The sequence below is a fragment of the Colletotrichum chrysophilum genome (genome assembly GCF_026319265.1).
Source record: "Colletotrichum chrysophilum strain AFK26 chromosome Unknown scaffold_29, whole genome shotgun sequence".
NCBI lineage: Eukaryota > Fungi > Ascomycota > Sordariomycetes > Glomerellales > Glomerellaceae > Colletotrichum > Colletotrichum chrysophilum.
The window spans coordinates 62,997-89,521 of NW_026517316.1; the positions used below are offsets into that span (position 1 = coordinate 62,997).

At 56.2% G+C, this 26,525-nt stretch overlaps 6 protein-coding genes and 1 non-coding gene across 7 annotated transcripts; 3 read left to right on the forward strand and 4 right to left on the reverse strand.

Annotated features, from left to right (window-relative positions):
• Nucleotides 1-8,360: 8,360 nt before the first annotated feature.
• COL26b_004676 (uncharacterized protein) lies at nt 8,361-9,230 on the forward strand (the record flags this gene model as incomplete). Its single annotated transcript, XM_053177546.1, has 2 exons — nt 8,361-8,605; nt 8,678-9,230. The coding sequence occupies 2 exons, from the start codon at nt 8,361-8,363 to the stop codon at nt 9,228-9,230; spliced, it is 798 nt and encodes a 265-aa protein (XP_053038439.1).
• A 2,840-nt stretch (nt 9,231-12,070) lies between these two features.
• COL26b_004677 lies at nt 12,071-12,169 on the forward strand. Its single transcript has one exon. It is a non-coding gene; the product is annotated as a tRNA-Leu (tRNA).
• Nucleotides 12,170-12,452: 283 nt separating this feature from the next.
• COL26b_004678 (uncharacterized protein) lies at nt 12,453-14,470 on the reverse strand (the record flags this gene model as incomplete). Its single annotated transcript, XM_053177547.1, has 4 exons — nt 12,453-12,545; nt 12,613-12,693; nt 12,746-14,112; nt 14,188-14,470. The coding sequence occupies 4 exons, from the start codon at nt 14,468-14,470 to the stop codon at nt 12,453-12,455; spliced, it is 1,824 nt and encodes a 607-aa protein (XP_053038440.1).
• A 705-nt stretch (nt 14,471-15,175) lies between these two features.
• COL26b_004679 (uncharacterized protein) lies at nt 15,176-17,224 on the reverse strand (the record flags this gene model as incomplete). Its single annotated transcript, XM_053177548.1, has 2 exons — nt 15,176-16,937; nt 17,109-17,224. 2 exons carry the CDS (start codon nt 17,222-17,224, stop codon nt 15,176-15,178), a joined length of 1,878 nt encoding a protein of 625 aa, XP_053038441.1.
• A 536-nt stretch (nt 17,225-17,760) lies between these two features.
• On the forward strand, nt 17,761-18,660 carry COL26b_004680 (uncharacterized protein; the record flags this gene model as incomplete). The annotated part of the gene is made up of 1 exon (XM_053177549.1): nt 17,761-18,660. One exon carries the CDS (start codon nt 17,761-17,763, stop codon nt 18,658-18,660), a length of 900 nt encoding a protein of 299 aa, XP_053038442.1.
• A 120-nt stretch (nt 18,661-18,780) lies between these two features.
• On the reverse strand, nt 18,781-20,031 carry COL26b_004681 (uncharacterized protein; the record flags this gene model as incomplete). Its single annotated transcript, XM_053177550.1, has 1 exon — nt 18,781-20,031. One exon carries the CDS (start codon nt 20,029-20,031, stop codon nt 18,781-18,783), a length of 1,251 nt encoding a protein of 416 aa, XP_053038443.1.
• Nucleotides 20,032-21,838: 1,807 nt separating this feature from the next.
• COL26b_004682 (uncharacterized protein) lies at nt 21,839-24,856 on the reverse strand (the record flags this gene model as incomplete). The annotated part of the gene is made up of 6 exons (XM_053177551.1): nt 21,839-23,218; nt 23,266-23,343; nt 23,397-23,468; nt 23,522-23,629; nt 23,770-23,809; nt 24,162-24,856. The coding sequence occupies 6 exons, from the start codon at nt 24,854-24,856 to the stop codon at nt 21,839-21,841; spliced, it is 2,373 nt and encodes a 790-aa protein (XP_053038444.1).
• Between the last annotated feature and the right edge of the window lie 1,669 nt (nt 24,857-26,525).

Below are 26,525 nucleotides of genomic sequence, written 5' to 3' on the forward strand. Positions count from 1 at the left end.
GACGGACTGGACCCGACTCCGACCTGGACCTGACCAGGACAGGCAGGGCACAATGGGCTGGAGGAGGCTTGGACGAGGGGGCACTTTCCCAGTATGACCGGGGGTGGATAGGTGCAGAGGTGCAGCGGACGGGGGGTGGATGTCGTATCGACTGGGCTGGACTCGGGGCCTTCTCTCTCTTTTTTTCTGCTCCTCCCCTCCCCTTGAAGTGCACTTTGCTTTCACCTCCGACAAGGGAAGCCCAGGAGCTGAGGAAAGGTTTACGGAAGGAGCCGCAGTTCGCAGCAGCCAGTTGTGGCAGTGGCAGTGACGATAAACGTTGAAAGGAAAGAAAGCAACGACGATGGACGAGACAGAGGAGAGACGAGAGACGAGGAAACGGAGCAGCAATTACCAGGATAAGGATGCGTCAACTTAGTCCAATCCAGTCTGTCGGTCTTGGGGTCAACACCACACACGAAGTGCGGTGGACGACTTTGCGTACGCGGTGGGTGAGATGAGATGCGATACAATGCGCCGCCGAGGCTGCTCTGCTAAAGGGGCTCTTGGAAGGGTGACCAGTCGGTAATCACTGGTATCGTCGGTATTGGTGCTGGCTGGCGCAAGGTGCGTCGAGAGTCGTGTGCGGTACGTGTTCGTGTGCGTGTGCGTGTGAGGTGGCTGCGATGCGTGAGGTGCTGCTGCTGCTGCTGCTGCTGTGCCGTGCGGCCGTGCTGGCGTGAGCCCTGTGCTTCCGAGTACCCTCGTCCTAGGTCTGTCTTCTCAACAACGGGATAATTGACGGGCGACTGGCGACTGGTGACTGGCGACTGAGCGAAATGGCGGCGGGCAAGGACAAGACGGGATAGGGGTGTATCGCAATTGTCGTGGACCGGTGGGTTAGATGTACGTGGATCGGGGAAGAGAAATCGAGGGGCACTATGGGAAATCGGTATCTCGATGTTGAAGAGGGAGGACAAGGCAAGGGAACGTCGTATTAGCTCTGCTTCGGGTTCGGCTGTTTTTGTTGCGCTTGCTTCTGCCAAAGCATACCATCCGGCTAAGCAAAAACCGACTTGGACTCGTTTGGTTTGGTCTGGTTTGGTGGCTCTCTGGCCTGTGTCTGCTCAGGTAATCTCTCTCCTCGGAGGCTAACGAAAGGGACTAAGGCAATGCGAGGCAAGGTAGGTCGGAGGAGGCAGAGGACAGGACGGGATGTGTTGGGATGGAACGAGAACGAAGAGGAGGAGGAGCGAGGAGGGCAAGGTCTAGGGTGTGAATGAGTAGGGAGAGAGTGTACCGCACTCGAATGCCTTAAGGTCCAGTTCAAACCCGCAAGATATGCGACCGCGTGTGTTGTGTAAAGCAGGTCGATTGGGTGTGTGTATGTGTTTGTATGCGTGTGTAACTACTAGGTAGGTAGGCAGGCAGGTAGGTCTGGCAGAGAGACGACAAGAAAAGGTAGGAGAGACGTAGATGTAGAAAGCAGTCAATATTCCAACAGTCACCATCGCATAACAGATTGGAAAGAAAACATTGATTACATGGCAGGTGCAGTGCAGGTGGACAACAGCTGCCTATGCTATGTCATAGGTAGTATGGCATGGCATGGCATGGACGCTACGAACAGGAAAGACCCTTCGGCCAAATCCATCCGCGTCCTTCCTTCCTTCCTTCCCGGCGTCGCCATATTCTTGCTTTTTCTTCCTGCTTGGTTTCCGTTACTCACAACCTTGGACCAATCTATCCTCCCCCACAACGAGTGAGGTAAAAGCCAAGCACGACGAGTCCTTACCCCTTCTCGCACTAGGTAGCCCTGCCGACAATGGGCGGCGCTATCGACACTCGACGGAAACATCGACAAGAATGACGGCCCTCGCTGTTTTGATAACTAGCGGCAACGGATCTGTGGTTGCGCCAGACAAAAACCAGAGGACTTTTGTGGCACTTGGAACGGCGCGCGTGTTTGACTCCACCCTATTCCCTATTCCCGACCTGCTTACGACCAGTTACGGCCAGTGTGTCTTCTAACCTCTGCCCCCTCCTTGGCTTCAGGTACCGCAGCTACTTCACCTACCGTACCGATACCGACCAATGCTGGGCTTACGACGGGTCCCGCGCCGCGGTCGAGGGTGAGGTGGGATTCGGGTTCACCACGAACTGGGACTGGGAACCGGGGTTGAGACGGGGCACAGCTGGCATACGGCAGCGTGGCATTTTGGACCCGGGTCTGGATTCTTGTCGCGACTCGCCCTTTTCCCACAGAATTACGACCTGTGCTTTGTTCGGTACGAGTACCAGGCGCACACACAACACACACAGCACACATCCACACGGCGACTGCTTTGGTGATCCAGCAGCAGCGCGAATCTGCATAATGCAACGGGGGACCATGCTGGTGCCTTTCTCTCCTCTCATGTCGTCTTCTTCTCGTTATTAGGGGATTCCTGCTGCTGGGCTGTCTGCTGTGCAACAACATGCAAGTCGTGTCCCACAGGTCCCTTCCAGACTCCTGCTGATCTTTTCCAGCGAGCCAATGACACTGCTTCGGAGTCAAGTCCCTGGAGAAACACCATCACCAGCGACTGCTCTGGCCTCCAGTCCCCATGGCTGCCCCACTCACTGCGCCAAGCTCTCCCGTTTTGTCCAGTCAGGGCCGCAGCTTGGCCCTGCAGGTGGGTCCCATCTTTTTGCTTCACGCAGTGCGCCAGGACTCGACTCCGGGCGACTAGCAGCAGCAGCAGCAACAGCATCAACAGACGACGGCTGACAATTTGATGCCACGCGGAAACTATAATTGCCGCCGACTTCAAACCAAGGGTGACGGGATGCTAAGAGAAAGTCATGGCAAGCCGCGGGATGGATCCAGCTCCTCGGGGGCCTTATGTCAGAACTTGTTCATCGTGCATCCGCCTCCAACCCAGCAGCCTGGACACCAAGCCTGTGGCCGGCCTGCGCCGTGCACTCAAACCAGATGCGCGCTGCCTCGAACGTACAAAGGTGGGGCGTCCCCCCCTTCTACCAAAAAGGGTGGGTAAGCAAAGACTTTGGCCCATGTCTCTGTCTGTAGCAGCCAAGCTGCCCAGCTCATTAAGGGCTTTCATGCGTCGCGCGTTCGATGCGCTCGGCAACAGATATTTCCCACATCACACGCCCTCTCCTCCCGCAGTCACTCGGCCGTGTGCGTCCAAAATTGTGGCATACGACATTGACATGGTGGTGGCTGTATCACTCAGTGGTGAACCCTTGCATGAGAGACGAGGGAAAAGGGAGGAAGCGAGCAGATCGCTGGGGAGGGGGCGTTTGAGGGGGTTACCGTCCGAGGACCGAAACGTGGGGAATGGGAAGGGAAGAGGGGGGAACTTTTCAACAAGCTTCGAGCAACATGAGATTTTCGTCCAGGGGATTGGAGAGACGGGATGGAAACCGCTCCACCACGAAGCAATTCGGCTTTTGCCCTTAGTCCTGATGATCGCTGCCTCGCTTGGCAACGAGACGAGGGATGAGGCGAAATATGGGATGCTCTACTATGTGCACATCAAGAATTGCGCGCGCACTGCCGCCGTTGCCCGCGACAGTGAATATCTCACCGTCCAGATTGGAAACCGCCAGCAGCCACATTTAAACCGCCATGCCCATTCATCATGGCGATATCAATGCTACGTTGTATGGACATAAGGTTTTGCTTCTCAGACAATGACAGAGAATGACGATGGAACATGTCACAAGAGACCGGGGAGAAAGACAGAGGGTCACCATGTTAAAATCTCGCGCTCAACAGGTACGTTGTGCTGTCGTGCTTTAGTATCTCTCATCTCTTCGCATGGCTTAATTCCTATAGGCTCGCGCTCACATGATATCGATCTGACTTGTCCTTTGCATGCAACGGTCCGACGTCCCCTCCCGAGTGTCTCTCACTCTCTCTCTCTCCATGACCAGGAATGCAATCCTGGACGAAGCGAACCTCTTTTGAGACATTGGGAAACGAAACGGGAACCCATGAGAGAAAGAGAGCGAGAGAGAGAGAAAAGCAACGACTGCGCGAGCATGGATGGACGGCCACTACGGTGTCTTTGCCTCGGCGCGCCCCGTGATGCACGTCCAGTTCCAACACCCGTTCAGGAAACATTTTTCAATCTGTTGAGGATGGCGAGATGATGTGCGCGCGCTGCAAGTAACCATCTCGAAGCATCTGGCAATTTGTCCATCCAGCATTCAATTGTTGTGCGTATAGAAAGTACGCGGGTCGCTGGATAGCTTCATGCAGTCGAAATGTACCCGCACTGCAATGAACGAGAGACATGCACTACGTCACCCAATTTTCTGCAATGATGCGGCATCTTTTCTGGTCTCGTCTAGCAAGACATCAAGTTGAAGTCCGTGGTCTCTCATTCCTTGAACCCAGCCACAGAAGAATTGAGGTTGCGCCGTCGTCAGCAACGGCTGCCAAAAGCACCGGGCAAGCAAAAGCAGCAATGGCGATTGGATTTCGGTAACCATTTTGGTGGATGAATTTGGATGGGAAAGAGCGAGTTCCCCTCCACTTGGCCCGTGCCCTCCGACGCCAGCGCCAATTCGAGGCAGGGACGTCCTTGTCCTTGTGGCTCCTGCTCCCCTGTCGGTCTCGAACTGGCGCGGTCCAGACCGTGGTCGCCCCCACCCCGAGCTCGCCGATCGATGATCGTCACCTGCCAGTTCCCCCCATCGCCCAAGCCCGGTTTCATTGGTCCCATTCCGGCTTCACGCTTGTCAATTGTCTGTCTGCACTCTGCACTCTGAGCTACCTGCCAGCCTGACTGGCCTTGCTGCTATGTGCCGTTTTCTTCTTTGCGGATGATTCCCTGTTCGACGGCTTGCTTGTGTTGGGTAAGTCCAGCTTCAGCTTCTTCTTTGCTGATGCCTCTGACAGGTCAACACCCAGTTTTTTTTTTGGCCCTAGCAAGCAGGGAGCCTGCGCCCACCTGAAGGTGCAGCTGTTGGGACTCTTCTCAAGTGAGCGCAGCACAGTCACTCACTCCAAACCACGCCTTGCTGGTCAGCACCAAAGGCCGTGTCTCGTTGCATTCAGCCATGATCTTCGGTCCACCTCTTCTCTCAAAGACGCCGCACCCCGTTCCGTATCCAGTGCCGCACCGTACCTTGCCTGGCCGTTCCGAACGCCGGTAGTTGTCAAGCAGGCGAACAAGTACTGCCGCCTCTCCCACGTCTGATCAGCACAACAGCTTTCCTCTTCCACCTAGCAGAGGCACAGATCTCCCCGCCTCCTGCATCCCGAGGCTTTCAAAGGACACCGTTTGGAATCATTGCCAATCATCCATCATCATACGATGCTTGTAGGGCCGTAAGTTACCTGTGGCTGTCCGGCCTCGTGCGGACGAACTGCCCGACCGCCACCAACACAATTTCCAGCGCCTGAACGGGGGCCTGAACAAGCGGATCGCCCGGGACTTGGCCAAGCGGGCGGAAACCAGCTGTGTAAGCCCTTTCTGGGGGCTGTTTGCTTCCAAAACACACTTTTACGGTTGCATGCCCGCCCCCGAGACCTGCTGGTCTTCTTGTCTCTTGCCGGGTCCTTTTGCCAGAGGGTGTGCCTGGGACGGGCTTGGGGAGACCGCGCACTCCGGTGTCCTCAAAGAAGCGAACGATATCCTCTCGCATGCCTCCTTGTGCGAGGGCAGCGTCAATGCCAGGCAGCCCCAAGGTCTCACTTCGGAGCCGGGGGAAACCTCGAGCGCGCAGAGCTAACGCCAGCCAGCCTTGAATGTCGGTGGAGGGATGGCACGCATTCCTTGCCCGCGAAGTGGTCTCTGCGGGAAGTGCGCGGAAATCTCTCTCGCAGCCCTCGCGCCTTTAGCCCTGGTGAGACTAGGCGATTGCCAGGAGCCGAGCTGCTATCTGCTTTCTATTCTTCTCTCATTGGATTTCCAACCAGAAGAATGCCAGGCGAGGGAGCGCCTCAGCCGTCTCACATGCCTCCACGGCCTGTGTTCCGAACGTCTGCGCCAACCAAAGGGCGCAAGCGAGACGTTGAGCCTTTCCACGGACGAATTGCCCCGGCGTGTTAAGTCGCGAATCCGAGCAAAACGCTCGACGTCCATGCCGTTCAGGTCAACGGCGTATCTGTAGCAGCATGTTACACAATCTCTCCAGAGAACAAATTGTGGCCGATATGAAAATACCAGGAGTATTCAAGCGTCGAAGCCCCCTTCGTCATCCCGCCGTCACCAAGATATAACCGGCTGGTATCCATGAGCGCGGTCTAGGCCTTGCTAACATCGAACATCGTCGCTGTGAGAAGCGAGAAATCAGCCCTATCTCTCGTTAAAATGGAACGGGGTCTTTCCATCTCCTGGGTGCATGACGCAAGGAGAAACGGGCCAACAAGACGCCCATTGGTTGGAGCGAGCACCGAGATTTGGCAAGGCATAGCATTCCTGCCCATTTCTTCACCCGGGTGGGGTTCTGAGTCGCGAGGAGCCATGTCTCGTCTCGCTCCTCCCTCTCCGCATGAGAAACCTCATCTCCGCTTCAACCACGAGGCGCCATCGGTGTTGTCCGAGCATTCGCATTGTCGGAGCCGCTAACGACTGAGCACACGGCTGAGTTTTGTTCTCCGGAGACGCACGACAGTGGGCATCATTGCGTACGTCGTCCTTTGGGGGCTGTTACGAGTGTGGCACCTCCTTCGGTCACCGTGTTGTCGGTGCTGACACGTTGAACCAGCCTGATGGGTTCGTCCGGTTGATTCGCTGTCTGTCAAGCTGGCAGTCAGCTATACCCAGAATACTTCACCCGATGGCACCCAAAGCAGGCAGAGCACATGCAAGTCACTCGTGGTGGTTGGCAAGGCACGACGCGGGTCAAGCTCATTTGTCATCTGAGGTGGCAGTCAGAGTCCCATTCTCGTGGCACTCTTGCGTGCCTTGCTGCCCCCCTATTAATATCTTTCGTCGATGATCCTTTGCTTATTGCCGGTAGATCGGATCGTCGCTCACCTAAGCCCGCGATGTGGGATTCCCGAGAGCGTCCCGGTCTACGGACACCTTACCTTGCTGTCGGACACCGCTAGAAGCTTGTCTCCCTTGACAGACGATGGCAGCTTCTTGACAGCGAAAAAAGCACGGTGTGATCGTCGGTGTCTAAGGGTCTCTTCAGTCTAAGGTAGTGCTCTCCAAAGACACGTGCCATGCGCGGCGTCTGGTTGTTCCCGCCCGTGGGCCGTCGCCACCATTCCGGGAAGCAGACGGGAGGCCGTCAACCGGCCGGCCCGCTTTATCAGATCCATGAACGGGTGCCCCATCACATCGCGAGACAAGACGCTTCGCAGCAAGCGCCGAGTGTGCAGTCTCGTTCGGTAGAACCAACATAATCACCCAACATCCGGGGTTTCCACCTGTCCATCACTGTGCGTCAACGCAAGCGATCACGCCGCTTCATCCCTGATTTCTGCTGCGTTTGCGGTCGCATCGCACCAGCATCGCACGAAAAGGCTGATCTGCCCTCCTCTCTCAGTCCACAGCTCCCCCCAACGGACAGTGATTGAGTGACCGGGAAAAACGGCCCCCAGCCATCCAAGACCCTTGTCCCGTCCTCACCCTGCCCCCGGTCGAAAAAAAGACGGGCGGGTATTGTGCGCAACGTCGCGTATCGCCGTGCCCATTGGCTAACTCGCCCAGGGGCCGGCCAATCGAACGGCCCCTCCCCAGCCCGGCGCTTAGCACCTCTGCCCGCCTCCGCTCCTCATTGGGCACCGCCGCTGTGATTGTCGACCACGGCACATGCAGCAGCCGTCCAATGCCGCGACCCTAAGCTGACCCGGGCCACCGACCTGCTTGCCAGCGGCCCCCCTCTCTGTGAACCGGTGAATGGTGAATGGCGAAGAGAGCGAATGTGTGTGTGGGCAAGCAAGGCCCGGGTGAAGGCGTGAATCTGCAAGAGATGGCCATTAAACTGCCACCCTGCCCCAACCGGGCTCGGCGGTCGCTTTGCAACCTCTCTTCTCCTTTCCCCTCTTTGAAGATTCGCGAGCGGAACCGACGACGACGACAATAACGATAACGAGGGGAACGGCGGAATAGTGCTGATTTTCGTTTAACAGCTGAGGTCGAGTGCTGGTACTCTGACCAATGTGAAATCCCTCCCATTGTTTGCCTCGGCGACGACTGCGCCTTCAGCGGGATAAGAATAGTCGACCAACACCCCCAAGCTTTCCAACCAGGCCGGAGGAATAGTGAGGAGAGAGTAGGACAAGACGTTTGCCACACCCGCGGGGGCAGTACAATAACGCAACCCGCCCACCTCGAACCTCGAACGGGCGCGAGCGCGCGCGGGCATATCGCGAACCGCTTTAATCATCATACCAAATCCACGGCCTCGCCAAGATGGCATACAAGATCCTGCACAGGAAATGGCTTCTCAGGCCATGGATGTGGGCCATCTTCCCGCTCGAGCTGGCCGGCCTCGTGCCGCTGCTCGTCCTCTTCGGCATCGCCCAGCCGGACCTCTACCGCACAAAGATGTGGGAGATTGGACACGCCTACGGCTTCAACTCGAGCCCGAACATGGTGCTCTACGCCTACGCCAACTATGAGTCCCTGCCGACGGTTCCCTTTGTATGGACGAGGACGTAAGTTTTGTTCTTGTGGACGAGTTTGAAAGAGATTTGGAAATTGAAGGAAGCTGACACTCAAATGAACAGACTGACCGACTTCAACGTCGCCCTCTCCGTCATCACCCTCTTCCTCCTCCTCACCAAGCTCGTCTTCTTCATCATGAAGTTCTGGTTCCCCCTCCTCGCCGTCGGCATCAACGTCGCCATGGTCGCCATGTACACCGTCTCCGTCTACGGGCAGATGGGCCCGGACCACGCGGACTCGCGGTACCCCTCCAACGTGGCGTGGTACATTTCAAAGTCTTGCTCGTACGCGGCGCCCTACAGGGCCGAGAAGTCGTGCATGCTCGCCAAGGGCACCTTCGCCGTGACGGTGTACATGCTGTTCCTGTTCCTGTGCAGTCTGGGGATTGCGGTGTACGTGTGCCTGCCGAACAAGTTCGACAAGGAGGGCGCCGAGGACGAGGAGGCTGCGGGGAGCGACGGCAGCTCGCCGGTGGACCCGAAGGAGGCGCGGGAGTGGGAGATGAGGGACATGCAGAAGGGCCCGGCGACGCCGAGGACGGTGCCGTATACGCCGCGGACGATGGCGTTTCACACGCTGGATCGGAAGTTGCCTTTGAGGCAGCAGTACGGTTGAGCGTGAGACGGTATGTCTTCACATCTTCATATGTGGTGGTGGAGCAGAGGGAGGGCGGTGGTTTTTTATGGCTTTCCTTACCGTCTAAACATAACTTTTCATTTTGTCGTCTACGCGGCTTAGGTCTATGGTACCCGCGCGGAAACAAGCTCTCAATGATGCCCCGAAGAGGGATGAAGTGTTCAGGATGATGAAGTACCCTGGATGTATAGTAGCGGATTTATGTGTCTGCGTCAAATGATATCAATCACTTCAAGAAGCAGCTATGGAAGACGGCGTGAATGTGGCGGTAGGAAAACCAGCAAGAGGTAGGTCATCTGCAAGTGTGGCTGCTATGATGTTAAGCTGGCTTCTGAAGTCTATATAATACATAAAGTATGAGAGGTCTTGGTGAAATAGCGACCGGCCAATAGCCAGGACTCTCTGATCTTTGTCACTTTCGTTTCTGGGTGTACGCCTCACAAGTTGATCACTCAGCACATGGGACATCTGTGGCAGCTGCTCGTTAATGATCGAACTTGTCTAGAGTCTTTCCCTGTCTGTCGTTGTTGTCTGGCGTCTTGTGCTGTTTATACTGAACAGCAACTGCTGTAATGGTACAGCCCGATGCTTTCGAACAGCCAGATTGACACCTCGATTGCATTGAAAAACTCTTTAGACCAGTATTTTCTGGAGATGAACGTTATGAACGCGCGCATTCATTTGTCATCCACATCTGATCCCAATATTTGCTTCGAAAGAGGAGAACAACCCAGATATTCGGGGCGTATGCTAGCTGCTTTAATACCTCTCAGAACGAGATGACCCCAGCATCTTCTTGTTAGTTGAAACCAAACCTGCGCGTGACGGTCTGTCGTTACCATCACCATTTCCGTGCATGCGCATAGAGGGAGGATCTTTTCCAGGTGTCATGGCTCCACGCTCTTTGATTACCAACTTGTGACTCTTTGTTGGGCCGATGTCCTCCGCTCTTAAAATGTCGCTGGAAGAGACTTGAGCCACTTTACAGGATATAACTCCCATTTATAAGTACGCAAGAGGTGCAGATCTCTGGACGCCCTGTCCAGATACTGGTCGTCATCTTCATCGATCCCGACTGTGCTCCGAGTCACTACCTTGCACTACAGGGTCAGGACTCTCAAGTGGACGTGATCTATTGGGAACAACGAACCAAGTGGCTCTTGGGTGTACGAGTCAACGAATACATCGGCAATGCCAGAGAGCTGAGTGAGGCTTCACAAGTTACCACTTGTAGTCTCCATACCTTCTTTTCGCTGATGGCCCATCGTGTTACTAGCAACTTCCATTGGCCTCTCTACTAATAACATTCTAAGCACCCCGTCATTGCTGGGGAGAATTCGAAGAAAGGAAACGATGGCACTGTGATTTATAGAGGGAGCATATCGACCTTATCACCGGCACGAGATCGAAGAATTACAGCACCTTGATCCTCCCTTTCATCACTCTACAATTAAGAGCAAGATCTATCGCTTCCTTTCCTCAGGCCGGCCAGAATATCTTGGTATTGAATAGGCTTATTTGTGACAAAATACTCAGGCACTAGAACTCAACATCAACAGCCTTGACGGACGTTAATCAAATGTTGTCCCGGTAAACAAGTATCAAGTATGGGACCTGCTCAGACCTCGCACATGACTCTCGTCGTGCTATGAGCATCCGTGTAGATGTTATCAAATCAGAGATCGTCGCATGGCATTTGGCATTAGAACCAAGCCTATCGCGAGCATCTTGGGATTTTATAAGCCCTTTAGATAATCTGAGGAGCGATTGACAGACGAGTTACACACTTTGAAATATAGTACCAAATGGGAAACCAGACTGCTTCCTGGCAGATGCAGGTTTAGGAGAAGAACGGAGAGACCAAGGGACTTATTAAAAGGCGAATTGAACCCGCCAAGTCAGAATCCGCAAACAATGGGTTACACGCATCAAGCTTATTGTTCTCTATATACATCATGATACCAGGGATGAAAGGAGTTATGGACTGAGCTGCTCAGTTACAGGTGGCCCAGTAAATTGAGTCTTCACGGTCTCATTGAAGTCCTCGAACGGAATACACTAACACTAACAAAACAGACTGGCGCTACTGGCCACGTTAGGTACGGCATGATTCTCATACCTGTTCATCATTCCGAGGCGACTGCTTCGTTTGTCTTGCGCTATGTGCCTCTCCCAAATAACTTTCGGGCACCCAAATGACATCGACGTTTAGCTCCGAGAGCTACGTTCAGTCCATCATTCAAATCTAACCCCTCACCAAATATCAGCGCTACTGTATAAGATAGCCAATCAAGCTGAATAGTACTGCACAGCACCAAATAACTTAGTCGTCTCTCGTGGATGAAGTCGTCGCTCGTCGCAATGGCCCCCCTGCGTCAGCTTGATGTCTGAAGAACCGAGATGTGGTGCTTTCGGCAGAGAAACCCTTCGACCAACACAAATTCACAGACCTCTCTCATGAATATACCAGTATATACCACGGGCAAGAATGACAGACACCAAATCATAACGAATCAAGGTATAAATCACACTGAACTCGGCGGTGGATCTCAGTTCGGAGACGGCCAAAGTGCTCAAAGCCGCATATTGCAAAACAACCCGAAGCTAGACAATTGTTACAGATTCACTCGGAGACAGAATACAACCTCATATTTATACAACAACAATGTCTTCGGCACATAGAAGCAGGGATGACGCAGCCGGACCGACCGTTGCGGCCGGCCCCTCTCCGGTCGCCAGGGTGTGGATCCCCAGGACCAAGCCCTGGTTGGCGAGGGCTTCATGTCACCTCCACCGCGCGGAAAACCTCAACAATCTCAGGAAGGGTGGCCGAGTTGGTTATGGCGCCAGGTTAAGGTCAGCTTAACATCTGTTTCCTGGTGGGGCAACCCGCGCGAGTTCGAGTCTCGTCCCTTTCAAAGACGACTTTTTGCCGTTTTCACCCAGATGTCAAGATCACATTTTTTCACGGTTGGTCTTGTGATGTTTGTTTCCAAATTTTAAAATGAGTCATTTCGTAGGTCATGAGCGTGTGAATTCAGTCGCCTTATGCGCCATGGTGAGGACAATAGCCGTCAGAACTCCAGCCCAACAGGCGCAACCTCAGCGGGGAATGGTAGAGATATATATGTACAAGAGTAGTAGTTTTAGGTCGAATCGCGCGTGCCCTATTCATACACCAGTCCGGATCTAGACGCCGTCTTACCACTCGCTCACCTCGCCAGCCTTGGGAGGCTGCACCCTGACGATCTTATCGCAATTGAGGAGGCAGAGGGGGTCGAGAGCCTTCTTGATCTGTAGAGAAAAGTCAGTTAGCAATCGATAGCTGGCCACCACGCCGTTCCGCGGAACTTAGGCTTACCTGTCTCATGGTGTCGACGGTCGTCTCGCCCAGCTCGTGGGGGAGGTAGTCTCTCTTGACGAGACCAACACCGTGCTCACCCTGCAAAATCTGTCAGTGACCACTTCTCTCCAGTGTGAACCGCATAACATACCGTGACAGTACCCTCCATCTCGACAGCGCGCTTGACCATGTTGTGCACAAAGTGCTCGGCCCGCTTGCGCTCCTGGTCGTTGTACAGCAGAATGGTGTGGAAGTTGCCGTCGCCTACGTGGCCGACAATGGTTCCGAACAGCCCCGTCTTGGCCAGCGCCTCCTTGGTCTCCTCGATGATGTCCGGCAGCCTGCTCATCGGCACGGCGACGTCGCCAGTCCAGACGTGATCGCCCTCGCGCTTGACCGCCATGGTGCTCCACAGGGCCTCCTTCCTCGCGCTCCAGAGCTCGTGCTGTTCCTCCTCGTTCTTGGCAAAGTCGAACGTCTTGCTGCCAGTCTTGGCGGCGAGCTGCTTGACGAGGGCCACCTGCTCCTTGACGCCGCTCTCGGTGCCCGCGAACTTGAAGAAGAGCGTCGGCGCCTCCGTCCACGCCTTGCTCGTCATGCCCGCCTTGTTGATGCACTGCATCTGCAGGTCGTCCAGGATCTCCACCGCCGCGACGGGGATGCCTGCCGCGACGACCTTGGCCACGCAGCTCGCGGCGTCGCGGATCGTCGGGAACGACGTCACCGCCACGGACGTCGACGCCGGCTTCGTTGTGACCTTGAGCGTCGCCTCGGTGACGAGCCCCAGCGTGCCCTCGGAGCCGATGAACAGCTTGGTGAGGTCGTAGCCGGCGGAGCTCTTGCGCGGGCGCTGCCTCGTCTTGATGACGGTGCCGTCCGCGAGCACGACGGTCAGACTAAGAACCCACTCGCGCATGGTGCCGTAGCGGTAGGCGTTCGTCCCGCTGCACCCCGTGCCGATCATGCCGCCGATCATGGCGCCCGGGCCCGGGTCCGGCGGGAAGAAGAGGTTCGACTGTGCGAGCTGATCGTTAAGCGACTCCCAGCCGACGGCGGGCTGCACGACGACGTCGAGGTCCTCCTGGTGCAGCGCCAGGACCTTGTTCATGCGGCCAAAGTCGATGGAGATGCCGCCGCGCGTGGGCGTGAAGTGGCCCTCCAGGCTGGTGCCGCCGCTGTAGCCGACGACGGGAATGCGGCGCTGGTGGCAGATGCGCATGACCTGCGAGACCTCCTCCGTAGAGCTAGGGAACACGACGCAGAAGGGCCTCTCGTCGGGCCCCGCCGCGTGCGACGACCATTCCGAGCTGGCGTGGTGGTCGAGGTCGGTGCTGGTAGTACTGACGTTCTCCTTGCCGACGATGTTGACGAAATCCGCCCACGCGGCCTCGAGGTTCTCCTTGTTAAGTTTGTGTAGCGGTGCGATCGTCTTGTGCAGCGGCAGCGTCGACTCTTCGTTGGGACTTGAGGGGACGAGGGTGCCGAGGTAGTACGAAACACCGACGGATGTGAGGAGCACTGCAAAAGAAAGCACGCAAGACGTTAGCTACCGAGGGCACTTGTGTATCAGGGCAAGGCTGCTGTTGTGCTCACCAAAGGTGTACGCCCAGTTTCTGCCGGGACCGGTCTTTTCCCGCTCAGCAGCGAACCTCTCGCGTTCCGCCCGCTCGCGCGCCAGTCTCTGGGAGATGGAGCCGACGACCTGGCCCTGGAAGGACCTGCCGTGCTTCTCCTCGTTCGACGTCGGTCGTTCGGGCTTGCTGGACATTTGCCGCGCGGCGCCAGCGAGGGCGACGCATCGTCGGCGCGGGGCCGGGCTCACGGCTCTGAGGCCCTGCAAAGCTGCTTGCGGAGCTCTGGCTCTAAGATGCGCCATTGCGCTGGCTCGGGTCGCGAGGGATGATATTATCGTAGGAGCGGTTCTAGGAAGCAATTGGGACAATTCCGAATTGGAGGAAAAGACGGTATACTTTATAAATCTATCCGGGTTGAGAAGGAGGGGGTGACAAAGGTAACGATGTGTAGGTTGTAGGTGGTGGTTGTGGTGGAGCTGCAAAACCCCCCCGGGACCCCCCCGGGTCTTAGATCTTTTGGAGCTCGAATGGCGAAAGAGAATCCATGCAAAAGCCTGCAGCTGCCACAGCTGTCGGGGATAAGGATTGGCCGGCCCGGCAAGCGGGGTGAACGACCTGGGAAGCTGTGGAACCCCGCGGTGCATCGCGACCGGCGCAACTCCACACTTTGCCGTGGCTTCCTTTTCCCCCTTCCGCCCGCCCTCTACATTACCAAGCCCGAGGTGAACTTTGGCTTACTGCAACATTGGAGCAACATTGGAGAGGGGCACCACCATGCACTCATCGGATGAGGGACTGGACTTTATAAAAAACAATTGGATTCCAGCCATGCATTAGCGTAGATATCTCGTAGCCCGATACTGTGTCTCCCGCACCCTTCCGGCAGCAGCACCAGCATCGGTATTTCGCTCGTGTGAGCATCTTCTACCCTCATTCGGCTCATTATATCCTGACAGTCTATCCATCGGTCATAATTCGTGTACCGCACTTTCCCCGCATGGAACACCTCAGCCAGTCTTCCATCCGGGGACGAGCTGCACGTTGAAAGTAGGCGTGGCACCCTGCAAATGTGCGAGGTACGCAGCCAGCTCCGGATCTTGGTCAATCTGTAAAGGCATCTCCCCGCCCTTGCCATCCTTCAGCACCCCCTCAACTCTCAGGCAAATGGCCCCGGGGAACTTGCTCGCCGCCACGTGCCGCAGCTCCTGCATCGAGTGCGAGCTCAGCGTCGCGATCCAGAGGTTCGCATTCACCACGAACGTCGACGACGGGTGCAGGCGCATGTAGATAGCCACGGTCGTGGGCAGCGGCGGGGCGGCATGGAAGACGGACTGCGCCGCCGTGAAGTGCTGCGCGTACTGCTGGTCCACGAAGGCTGCCTGCGCGTTGGCGGCGAGGAGGAGGGAAGACCCGAGATGCGAGTCGAGCGCCATGTTCGGCTGGCCGAGGAGAGCATTGGAGAGGATGCGTGCCGCAGAGTGGCCGAGAGGGTCGGCGGCTTGGGCTTGCATCGGCACGGGCATGAGCAGCTGTGCCTGGTTGTCTCCGGAACTGGGGACCAGGCCCATCGACGAGACTTGTCCTGCGTTTCCGTATTGGCCAACCAGGTCGGTGTTACCCTGTATATCCTCCACCATGTCTAGCTGAGGCTGAGCCACCTCCGCATGCTGATTGTGCTGATTTCCAGACACCTTCGGCCGTCCCGTCTTGGTGGAGCCCCCTTTCTTTGGCTTGTCCTTTCTCGACATGTCGTCTCGCAGCCTTTTCATGACGTCTCGAGCGAGCACATCCAGAGCCCTCACCTTCTCAGCATGAGAGGGATCCGCAGGCCCGAGTGCGAGAATGCGCTGAATGAGGTCCGATCCGTCTACCCACTTGCCCTTCAGGCTGTCCCACTGAGCAGGCCCGGCGTCAGACTTGGAGCTGAGACCATCATCCTTCAGTATCTGCTCAAAAGCGGTGCGCACATCTCTCGCCTCCTCGGGATTGATGCCAAGTATGTTCTTGGCCTCCGCGAGAGTGATCCGTTTCTCCAGCGTCCTCGCACGCTTCGTAATGTCAGTGCAAATAACGTCAAGGGCCAGTTTCTTGGACTCGTGATTGTCCCTGGACTGCCACATGGCCGCCTGGAGCTGTGGCATCTCCTGTATCAACCGTTCCTTAACAGCCTCCCACCTGTCGGGGCCGGCGATGGTCTTTTTGACGATGTCTGACTCTTCGCAGAGGCGCGCAAACGTGGTACGGAGCTGTCGGTAGACTTCGTTCGCCAGGCCCAGTATGACTTTGGCCTCGTCGAGAGTAGTCTCGGACGGAAACCGGGGAGCGATAGGTGCATCCAGTGACGCACTCTCAAAGGCCTTCAGCCGCCTCCTCTTCCTCCGGTTATTATCCTGATCCCAAGCCGTACCGACATCGTCAGGCATCGCTCCCAGAACCTCGTGGTCTGTCAAGGTGTCAGGTGTACCTCCACCGTTGTGTCCCCCGAAGCCATCTTGCAAGGGCGACGGCCTCAGCTCAGGGTCGGGCACGTCCTTCGCCCTCTCCCCATTCGCAGCCTTGAGTAGCCACCGATTCTTCGTCCTCACCCGGATCAGCTCTCTCTTCTTAATGTCGAACCCCTCCTCGTTCAACACCCTCAGCATCTCCGTCTGCGACAGATTCCTCTCCCACAACTCCTTGACCCGCGCGACCAGCCGATCATTCTTGTATGCGGGGTTCTGCTTCGAAGGAAAGTCCCATTTGCGAAACTGCGTCTGGAAAGCTCGTTTACTGCACGATACGTCATCAGCCCAGGTCCCCTAATTTCTACCCCAGATTTTGTCCCCCGTTTCCCGGCAAGCAGGTGAAGCTTGCTGGGTGGATCGGATGGTCCGGCCGGCGAGAGAGACCACCGAGGACGAAGGGGAACCCCCTCCAGAGAATGGGGAATCGGTTGCTTACCAGGGCGAAAAGTCATGGTGGATTTTGAGATATTCCATGATGTCCTCGAGGGACTTTTTCTCGTTGATATATAGCTGGAAACATAGCTTCTCGTGGGCATCCCAATCATAGACCATACTCTTTAGGATGGTGCATGTCTACGGCATGTCGAGAATGCGCCTTTGGTCGAGCACGGAGGCTCTCGATGCGCAAGTGGTTGGTTGAGTCAGCCGTACTGTGTCGCGGGTCTCCAGCACGGCTCTTGGCACTGTCTTTATCGCATTCTTATCGGAGCTCCCGGTGAGCTCGGTGAACATGTCACTTTGAACGTAGCTCCATGGACTTACATTACAGCCAAGGGTCATGGTATTGGAAGAGGAGGCTTCTTATATGTGTTGTTACAATAATTTCCGACTTGAAAGTATCAATTATTCTCTGTATCTCATCTTAACCATGCCGTTTAATTGGGACTCCGAGAAAGTTCATAGTGACGTTTGACAGCTCCCGCAGCCATAACGGACCTCGGTTGTAAACGACCCCTCCATCTCCAACTCATGTTCATCATCATAGCTTCATATACCAGCTTCAACATCCCAAATATCAATATAAAAAATCGATTTGATTTCCTTGATCACAGAATAGACAAATCCAAACAGAAAACACAACCAGCACCATGACCGCCCTCCCAGAAAGCTACACAACCCTCTCCCTCCCTCACCTCCTCCTCTCCCACCACCCGCCATCCTCCCCAACTGTCACCCCCGTGATCATCCTCACCCTCAACCGCCCCGCCGCCCGCAACGCCTTCACAGACCAAATGGCGCACTCCCTCGCCCGCGCCTACACCCTCCTCTCCGCCGACCCGCGCGTCAAAGCCATCGTCCTCACCGGCGCCGACCCCTCCAACAAGACCTTCTGCGCCGGCATGGACCTCACCTCCCCCGTCCGCCTGCCCTCCACCCGCGACGCCCACCGCGACACCGGCGGCCTCGTCGCCCTCGCCATGCACAACTGCTCCAAGCCCATCATCGCCGCCCTCAACGGCTCCGCCGTCGGCGTCGGCATCACCATGGCCCTGCCCGCCTCCGTCCGCGTCGTCTCCCGCGACGCCAAGATCGGCTTCGTCTTCGCCCGCCGCGGCTTCAACATGGAGGCCTGCTCCTCCTTCTACCTCCCGCGCCTCATCGGCGCCGGCCCCGCGCTGCACCTCGTCACCACGGGCGCCGTCTACCCCGCGACCGACCCGTTGCTGCGGAACCTGTTCAGCGAGATCGTCGCGCCGGCGGAGGTGCTGCCGAGGGCGCTGGCGATTGCGGAGGACGTGGCGGCGAACACGAGCACGGTCGCGGTGAGGGTGATGCGGGACATGATACTGCGGACGCCGGCGTCGCCGGAGGAGGCGCATTTGTTGGAGAGCAAGATCTTCTTTGACTTGTTCGGCGGGAAGGATAGTAAGGAGGGCATGGATAGCTTCATGCAGAAGAGGCCGCCAAAGTTTGAGGCGACTATGGAGAAGGATGCGCCGAGCGCGTATCCGTGGTGGAAAGAGACGGATGTCAAGGCCAAGATATGAGCATTTTGTGAGAAGGGAGAAATTGTGTAAACTTAGAATCGGATTAGGATGAAGTGAAAACTGTTTGTATACTAATCAACGCTCTGCCTCACCCTGTGAATACAAAGAAACCATCTGTCCTCAAGGCCGATACTTCCACCGACTCGGGTCAAAGATGATCTCGTAAATATTCTTGTTGAAAGACCCGATTGCGCAGCTCAAGTCATGAAACCCCTCCAACCCTTCAACCGGCCCATCCTGTTCCGCGTCAATCTCCTCGTGCAGGTTCCACTGGCCCCTCAGCGCGCCGTCACGGGTCAGGAACACGTCGACATTGACTCTGCCATCCTTGGCCGAGAAGGTCATGCCGACACCGATCCTCTCGCCAACCCGGAAGGGGTCAGTGAACGACTTGCCTCCCCAACGGTCGTTGATGTACTTGTGCCCATCGTCACCGTGGATCGCAAGACTGCCACGATGCCATCCCGGCAGTCTAAAATTGGGGTACGGCAGCGCCGTGAAGCCGATGGCGACGTCGACCTCCTTGTTGCCGCTCTGGCGGATCTGAACTTCGTAGTACGCCGTAAATGGGCGGCCGGTGGCCAGGGGCGAATGATTCTTCACGGAGTAGAGGGGCGGGTAGCCGATGATGGTGCCGTCTGGGGCGTTCTTTGGTGTCGAGGCTTCCCAGACACCCGGGGCGACTTGGTTGAGTGTCCCTTTGAAGCCGCTGGGTTGAAGCAATGAGATCCTGCTCGTGTGGAGGGCTGCGAGAGCCGCCTGGTCGAGGTCGATGGGCTGAATCAGAGGGTACTTGCGAACCCACTCCTCGCCGGCCTCGGCTTCCGCCTCGGTTGAGTTGTTGGCAGGCGACCGGTCCCAGCCGCTGAAGAAGGCTGGCGGCGGAGGGAACAGGGACGTGTCAGGGACTGCCTCCTCCCAATCGTGCTTCGGCTTGGATTGGGAGGGAGGAGGACCGGGGGGCGGCGCCGTGTAGTCCTGCTTTGAAGGCGGGGGCCCCGGCGGCGGTGCATATTCTCCCTGCTGGTGAGAGGGCGGCGGTCCAGCAGGCGGAGCACATTGTTGACTGGGCGGAGGGCCGGGCGGCGCGGCGCACGATTGAGCAGGTGGAGGTCCCGGCGGAGGTGCGAATTCATCCTGTGTCCGGCCCGGGTGTGGGCCACTCGGGGGAGCATACGCCTGACTCGGAGGCGGACCGCTCGGCAGCGCATATGTCTCGCCGCCAGAGCCCTGCCCGGTAGGTGCCGCGTATTGGTTACCGCTCATCTTCACGTCCTGTTGTTGGTGGTGTTGCTGTTGCGCTGAAGATGGTCGTTGCGCGGGTCTCGGTGCAGGAGAGTCATCCTTGTCGGCCTTCCCGCCGAAACACATCGTTCCAGGGTAAAAGGGTGGCGACGGAGGGGGAAAAGCTTTGGCCGGGATGGGTAGTGGAGGGAGGGGAGAAGAATTCAATGCGTGTGTTCGTCTGGTGTGTCGGATGCTTGCGGAAACCGCCAGAGTCGCTGGGCCGCCTTGACGTTGAAATAAAGCCCAAGCTTGAGCTTTCTGGGGTTAGGGATCTGAAACAAGGACTGCGATTGGGCGTGGACCGGATGCTGTGTGTTTTGCAGTAGTATCGCGGATGTCGCGCAGCTTTCGAGTTATGCGCTTGTGTTTCTTCTTTTTCCTGCACTTTTGACGATGATGCGAGATGGAAATGGCGATGAATGATGCGGGATGGGCGGTTGAGATATGGGCAATGGAAGGTGAGATGTGGCTGTGTGGCTTGGCTACAGAGGTTCGCACCGGTGAATCCAATAAAACACACTGAAGCTGTCCGTTTTAGACAGCCGCTCCAGTTTTATTCCTGCAGGGCACCTGGATGATGAATCCGCCCGCCCGCAGGGCACTTTACACTGGTGCAGGCTGCGGCAGCAGCTCCCCGCAATGAAAGGGACAAAATGTCACCCAAAAGCGCGCCGCCTCCTTGCTGCAGTCCACTCGTTCGTTTGCGCAAAAAGGTCACATCAAACAGTTTTGTTTTCTCTCTTTCAAGATCCGATTGCAGCCCGGCTAAAACCAGAAAACGGTTCCAAACAATCACACCAGGTAAGGTAGGCAAACGGTGAACCACAACCCTTTCAGGCTAGGACAAAGAATGCTCAGCCACTGCTGATATTTGGCGGAGGCCGCCTGCCTTCCACGGCGCCGCCGGGCGCAAACTTCCAGTGGTCGGGTGGGGGGCGCGTCCTGTCGGGCGCTGCGGCTAAAACTTAAGCTTACCCGGTGGGCCACCAGATCTCGATGCATCGGTGTGATATCACCGGCCGACAATATCTCGAATAATTTGTCGTGATACTCACGCGGAAAAGCCTTGCACGGCCAACCCATACTGACAAAACGAACGAAGCAAGGGAAAACATAGAGAAAGAGCAAAATACAAAAATGGGACTACTAGGTCCGCATCCTCAAGGCCCTTTTTTACTCGCGTGACGAGATTCGAACTTAGCGCCCCTCCTAGGTTACCAGAGAAACCCTTGGGAAGAGTTTGTTTAAACGTGTGCTTTTACCAACTAGGTCACGCCGTTTTCGCTGAACTGGTGACAGATCCTGAGATGCAAGTAAAGATATACCATTGGGAAGGCAGGAGGCGTGGTGGGTCCATGGTGAAGGTGAACGTGAAGTGATGAGGGGAAGGCACGAAGGCTGCTCTTGCTGCTGGGGGGGGAGAAGCATTCTAAATACCCAAACACCACCTCACCATTAGCGCCTTTGGCATGTCAGAGACCCACATGCTTAATCCAGTGCTGTTTGAAAAGACGTTCGGATGTCTACTTCGAACAGCATTCTCTACCATGTGCTCACGCGATCACGAAGCAGCCAAATCGAAAATATTGATGAATAAAAGTGTTTGATAATTGGCGTTAGACGACCCGTCCTCGTCACTCAATGAGTGACGGTCCAGTATCGTCTCTATTTACTGCCGTCTAAGAATGGCCTTAAATTGTTACAAATTTGGTCATGTGAAGAAAGAAATACCCCAATCCTCATCATCCCCTTGGTAAAACGTAGCCATCGACGTCAAGCGACATCCAACGACTAGAAAGGAAGAAAAAGTCATAAAGCATCATGAAAGTCATAAGCTGCCCTCACCAACAACTCAGCCTCGCTGACACGTATCCTACAACGTCTCGTACACTTAAGCACCCAGAGCGTTGACCTCGTCAGAGTTAGGGTAGAAGAACGCCACCAGAGCAATGATGACGTATGTCGCACACAAGAGGGCTCCCTCGAGGTAATTACTCCTGCCGTCGAGGACGAGGAAGTTGACGATGAAGGCCGAGACGAAGAGACAGACCGTCTCGAACAGGGTGAAGTACAGCGACATGTCCCTGCCAAGAGCCCAGCCGATGATGACGACGATGGGGGTGATGAACAGGGCGATCTGAATGGACGAACCGACGGCAACACCGATGGCCAAATCCATCTTGTTCTTCATAGCAACCGTAATGGCAGTGACGTGCTCTGCGGCATTACCGACGATAGGGAGAATGATGAGACCGATGAAAACCTCGCCCAAGGGACTTGACTCCACGACATCGTTGATGGAGTCGACCAGGAACTCGGCACAGACTGCGACGAGACCAGTAGAGAACAGGAGGAGGAGGATGGCGGCAGTGCGGGACAAGTGGTCATTGGGCATAACCTTCTCCTCCGTGCCGTCGCTGCTGTGAATGACATTCCTGGGGATTTGAGCGGGGAACAAGGCGCCAGGGGGTCTGACGCCAGGGTTTGCGCCATATTGGTTCAGGCGGTCAGGCAGGGAGTTGGTGCGGCGGATACCGAAACGGACGCGGGGGACGGGGCCACCAGTAACAGGACCAACGACCGGAGAACCGGGACCCTGAGTGAAGACAGCAGGGGTAAAGTTCTTGATGGACAGGCCGCGAAGGGCGGGCAGGGGTCTGCGGTCGTTCTCGGCCTGGGAAGGCTGAGAAGGTCCCTCAATGGGCGCCGCATCCTGCTGCGCGAAGTCGACGCGACGAGGTTCGCCATTCTGGAAGGAAGCCGTCTCAGGACCGTTTCTGACGGGCTCATCAACATCGACAAGGGTGTTCTTTGACCTCTTCTTGGACTTCTTGTGCTTGTGGTGGCGTCTGCGGTGCTTGCGATGCTTGCGAGGCTTCTCATCCTCAAGGGCATCCTCACTGCCAACGCTTGAACCGAAACGGGGAAGACGAGGGCGACTGGGAGAGCCCTTAGTGCTGTGGGTGCCAACGGAGGTGCTGCGAGTGCGAGGGCGGCCCTCAATGTCGACGGAGGCCACGCTGGACTTGCGTCTTCTGCCGCCACGCAAGACCTTCTTCATCCGCTGGCGGACGGTGCCGGCAGAACTGTCCGAGCTGTCCGAGTCGGTGTCGGAGTCTGAATCGCTTTCAGAGCTGGAAGTATCCAACCAACCGACGGCAGGACCAGGAGCAGCCTCAGCATCGACAATATGCTGAGGAGTAGACTCATACATGTAGGCATGAGACTTGAGCTGGAACAAGAGGTAGACAATGTACACCAAGAGGAGGATCTGTTCTGGTTAGCAGCGTTCATCGTAAGTTGCGTATGGCTACGTACGACACTGGTACCACGGCTGATCTTCAGCGTCTGATCGTCGGCAGTCTTGAGGTTCGTGAAAGAAGCGTGGAAGGCAGTCTAAGCGCGATTTGTCAGCGATCATGTCGATGTGAGAAACAGGAAGTACGCACGGGCAGGACCAGACTGATGACACTCAGACTGAGCAGACAAGCACTCATCTGGGTGACGGTGCTGTTGTAAATCTGCCAAGAGTTTAAGTGTTCCTTCGTCAATTTAGCAGAGTCGGCGATCATACCTGCTCTCGGAAGCGCAAGCCACCAAGGAAAAAACACATGCCCAAAATGAGCAGCAGGTTGGCCAAAATGGAGCCAAGGAGCGACGCCTGGACGATACGGATTTCATTCTGTCATGGCGTTAGAGGACAATTTCCAACTTTGCGATTGGTGGGGGAAAGCATGCTTACCTTGGCAAGTGCGATACTGAAGCGTCACAAAAGATTCTCATGTCAGTAACACTGCAATACGAATTCAAAAGGAAGGCAACGTGTGCGCATAAACGAATGGACGAAGGCGGGGAGAAAAATCTGCATGATTTGGGACTCGATTGATGTGATAGTGTCTTTTTGCATCGACTTCTCTTGTCTTTCTTGTCTTGATCGCCTGCATTGGTGTAGAGACATACATGCTAGAAGAATTAAGCATTAGCCAAGGTTCTGCCAAGAGATGCGAGATGTGCGGATTTGAGGGGCGAGTAAGGGCCAAGATCCGGGGTGCGACATGGCCAAGACAAGAGCCAAGCCAAGCCAAACCATGTCGGATCTCATGGTCCCCTCACCTCTCACCATCCTCCCGAAACACCAGCTGGCGGCGACGGGTGGAACCACACCGAGCGGTACAGTTTGGATGGTCCAACAAGAACAGTTGCAGGGGACTTACAAAATAATCAACTCCACGGCGTTACCAAAGGTCACGTTCAGAAGGGCGCCGACGGTGTCACCGAGCTTGCTGGCCACGGATTCGGTGGCGTGGCTGAGTAGGCCGGCGAGGGGGACGATAGCGATGGCGTTCATGGCGAAAACGACGCCAGGGTTCACGTGCAATCCCTTGACAATGATGCCAACGGGCACGAAGACGAGGAGCAGGTTGACCCAGCTGTGGAACATGATCATCTTGCTCGTCTCGTAAAAGCGAGTAGCGACATTGGGCTTCTCGGTCTGGGCCGGGGCGGCTGTCTGCTGCTGCTGAGGGTGGGTGTTATTGTTGTTGTTGTTGTTGTTGTTGCTGTTGTTGTCCTGAGGACCAACCCCATTTCCTACGAGAGACCCCTTCCCCTCAACCTGCGTAGATGTGAGGCCATTCTCGCGGGCAGCAGACTTTTCGTAGTCGGGGAGGTAGTTCTTGCTCGCGGAGGAGCTTGTGATGTTGGACGAAGTGATGATGTCGTCGGCACGGCCATTGTTGCTGCTGGAGCTGGAGGTCGTGGTGTTTGAGAGTGGAAAAGGTTCGATGGCGTCTATGGGAGCAGCCGGATTGCCTTTGGATCGCTTGGAGGAGGAGCGGTGGACGCCATGCGCGTTTGCTTCTGCTGCACGACTGTCTATATTGGGCGGTTCTGTAGAGGCTTTCTTCATCGAAATTGATGACCGGACACTCGTGTCTCGGCGGAGATGCTACTTTTGAGATAAGGGCACAAGAAAGTGTGATATTGTTGTTGTATGTGTGTTTGATGGGTGAAGAAGGGACGCAACCAAGATGAAGACAAGCTTCGAGAGGGGGGAGGAAGGGCAAGTAAGAGAGAGAAGAAAGACCAAGACGAGACTGCGGTCGGACGCGCGAGACGAGGGATGCTTTAAAGAACTCGGATGCGATGGGCATGAGGCAGAGGCAACGTCCCAGCCGGGGACCTTAGCTCGCTGCACTGCACTGGACCGCACCGCTCCCTTCCCTCTCGCAGCGCAGCGCAGTCTCGCTCACGTTGGGACGGAAGGCCGATGGATGGTGGGAACGCGGAAGTGTACCGGCCGCCAGAGCTACCGTGGAGGTAAAATCAAGGTCCCCAATCACGACAGGGGTGGCCCCCCGCCGAACATGGGGCAGCTCTCGCTGCAGGGAGCCCCTGTCGCTATCTGGCATGCCCGAAGCCAATCGCTAACGTCGAAATGTTCTAGTGGATGAACCGCCGCCGAAGTTCAGTGCCAGATACAGTAAGAGAGCGCTGGTCACCTGCCTCAGGCACTACCGTGGCGCGTCCACAATTTCTCCATCTTTGATTGTTTTTTCCTTCGTGAGTCTCTGTTCTCTCTACCATTACCGCTGTTTCTATTTCCATACGCAGTACGAAGACTCCAGTTGGCAGTGACCCTGATTTGCAATGCTGCATCAGATAACCGGAGCTCTCCTGACGACATGTCTGGACTCTGGAGGGAAGTGGAGAGTTGATCCCGCGGTGTAAGGTACACTACCGTGTAAGGGATGTCATAGGCACTGCAATCTGGAACCTGCGCCGTGGACCAAAGGGCGTTGCGGTCGCACCAAGCTTTCGCCATGGAACGGTACGTACACGTGGGTGGAGGAAGCAGGACTGGGCGAGAGCCGGTAGGAAGGCGACGACGACGACTACGACGACGACGCCATACCGAGTACAGCAGCGGTAACAATGCATCATCGGCCTGCCTGCATGTACATGCTGTCACTGTCCCCTCGCCTATCAACTTCCACCATGGCGAATCCAGATCCAGGTCATCCATTGGCAATGATATCACATCCCATCATCAAACCAACCCGCTGCAAGGGGAGAAACACATCATTGCCTGTACATCACATACAGCGTCCATTGCATCCGTATCGACGATTGACGGACTGCGGGCTAAGGAGGAGGCCTCTTGGCAACCGAACTCGATTGCTTGCTGTTCGCCTCAACGTCTTTCGCCATCGAGGGTCATCTCAGCCTCCTTCTCAACAAAGGACCGCCGTCGACCGAGACTCACAGTGGATACGCACTAATAAGCAACCATCAGATAATGACTGTGACAACGGACCGCAACGGCCTTTCGCGCAACGGAAAGTGGGATACCCTCCAATGCTCCCAAGTGCCACCCATCCCTGACCCTACCTACCCTCCCCTCCCCTCCCCTCCTCTCACTGTGAGTACTAGGTGTGTCCTCCCTCGCTCCGCCCGCTCCGCCCGGACTGTGCAGCTGAGCCTCACAGTCGTAGTCTAATTCGCAATAACTCTCATCTCGCACCGTCCCAACTTCGCCAAAGACCGACTGTCCGCTGTAGTGATGAGGAAGGGAAGGA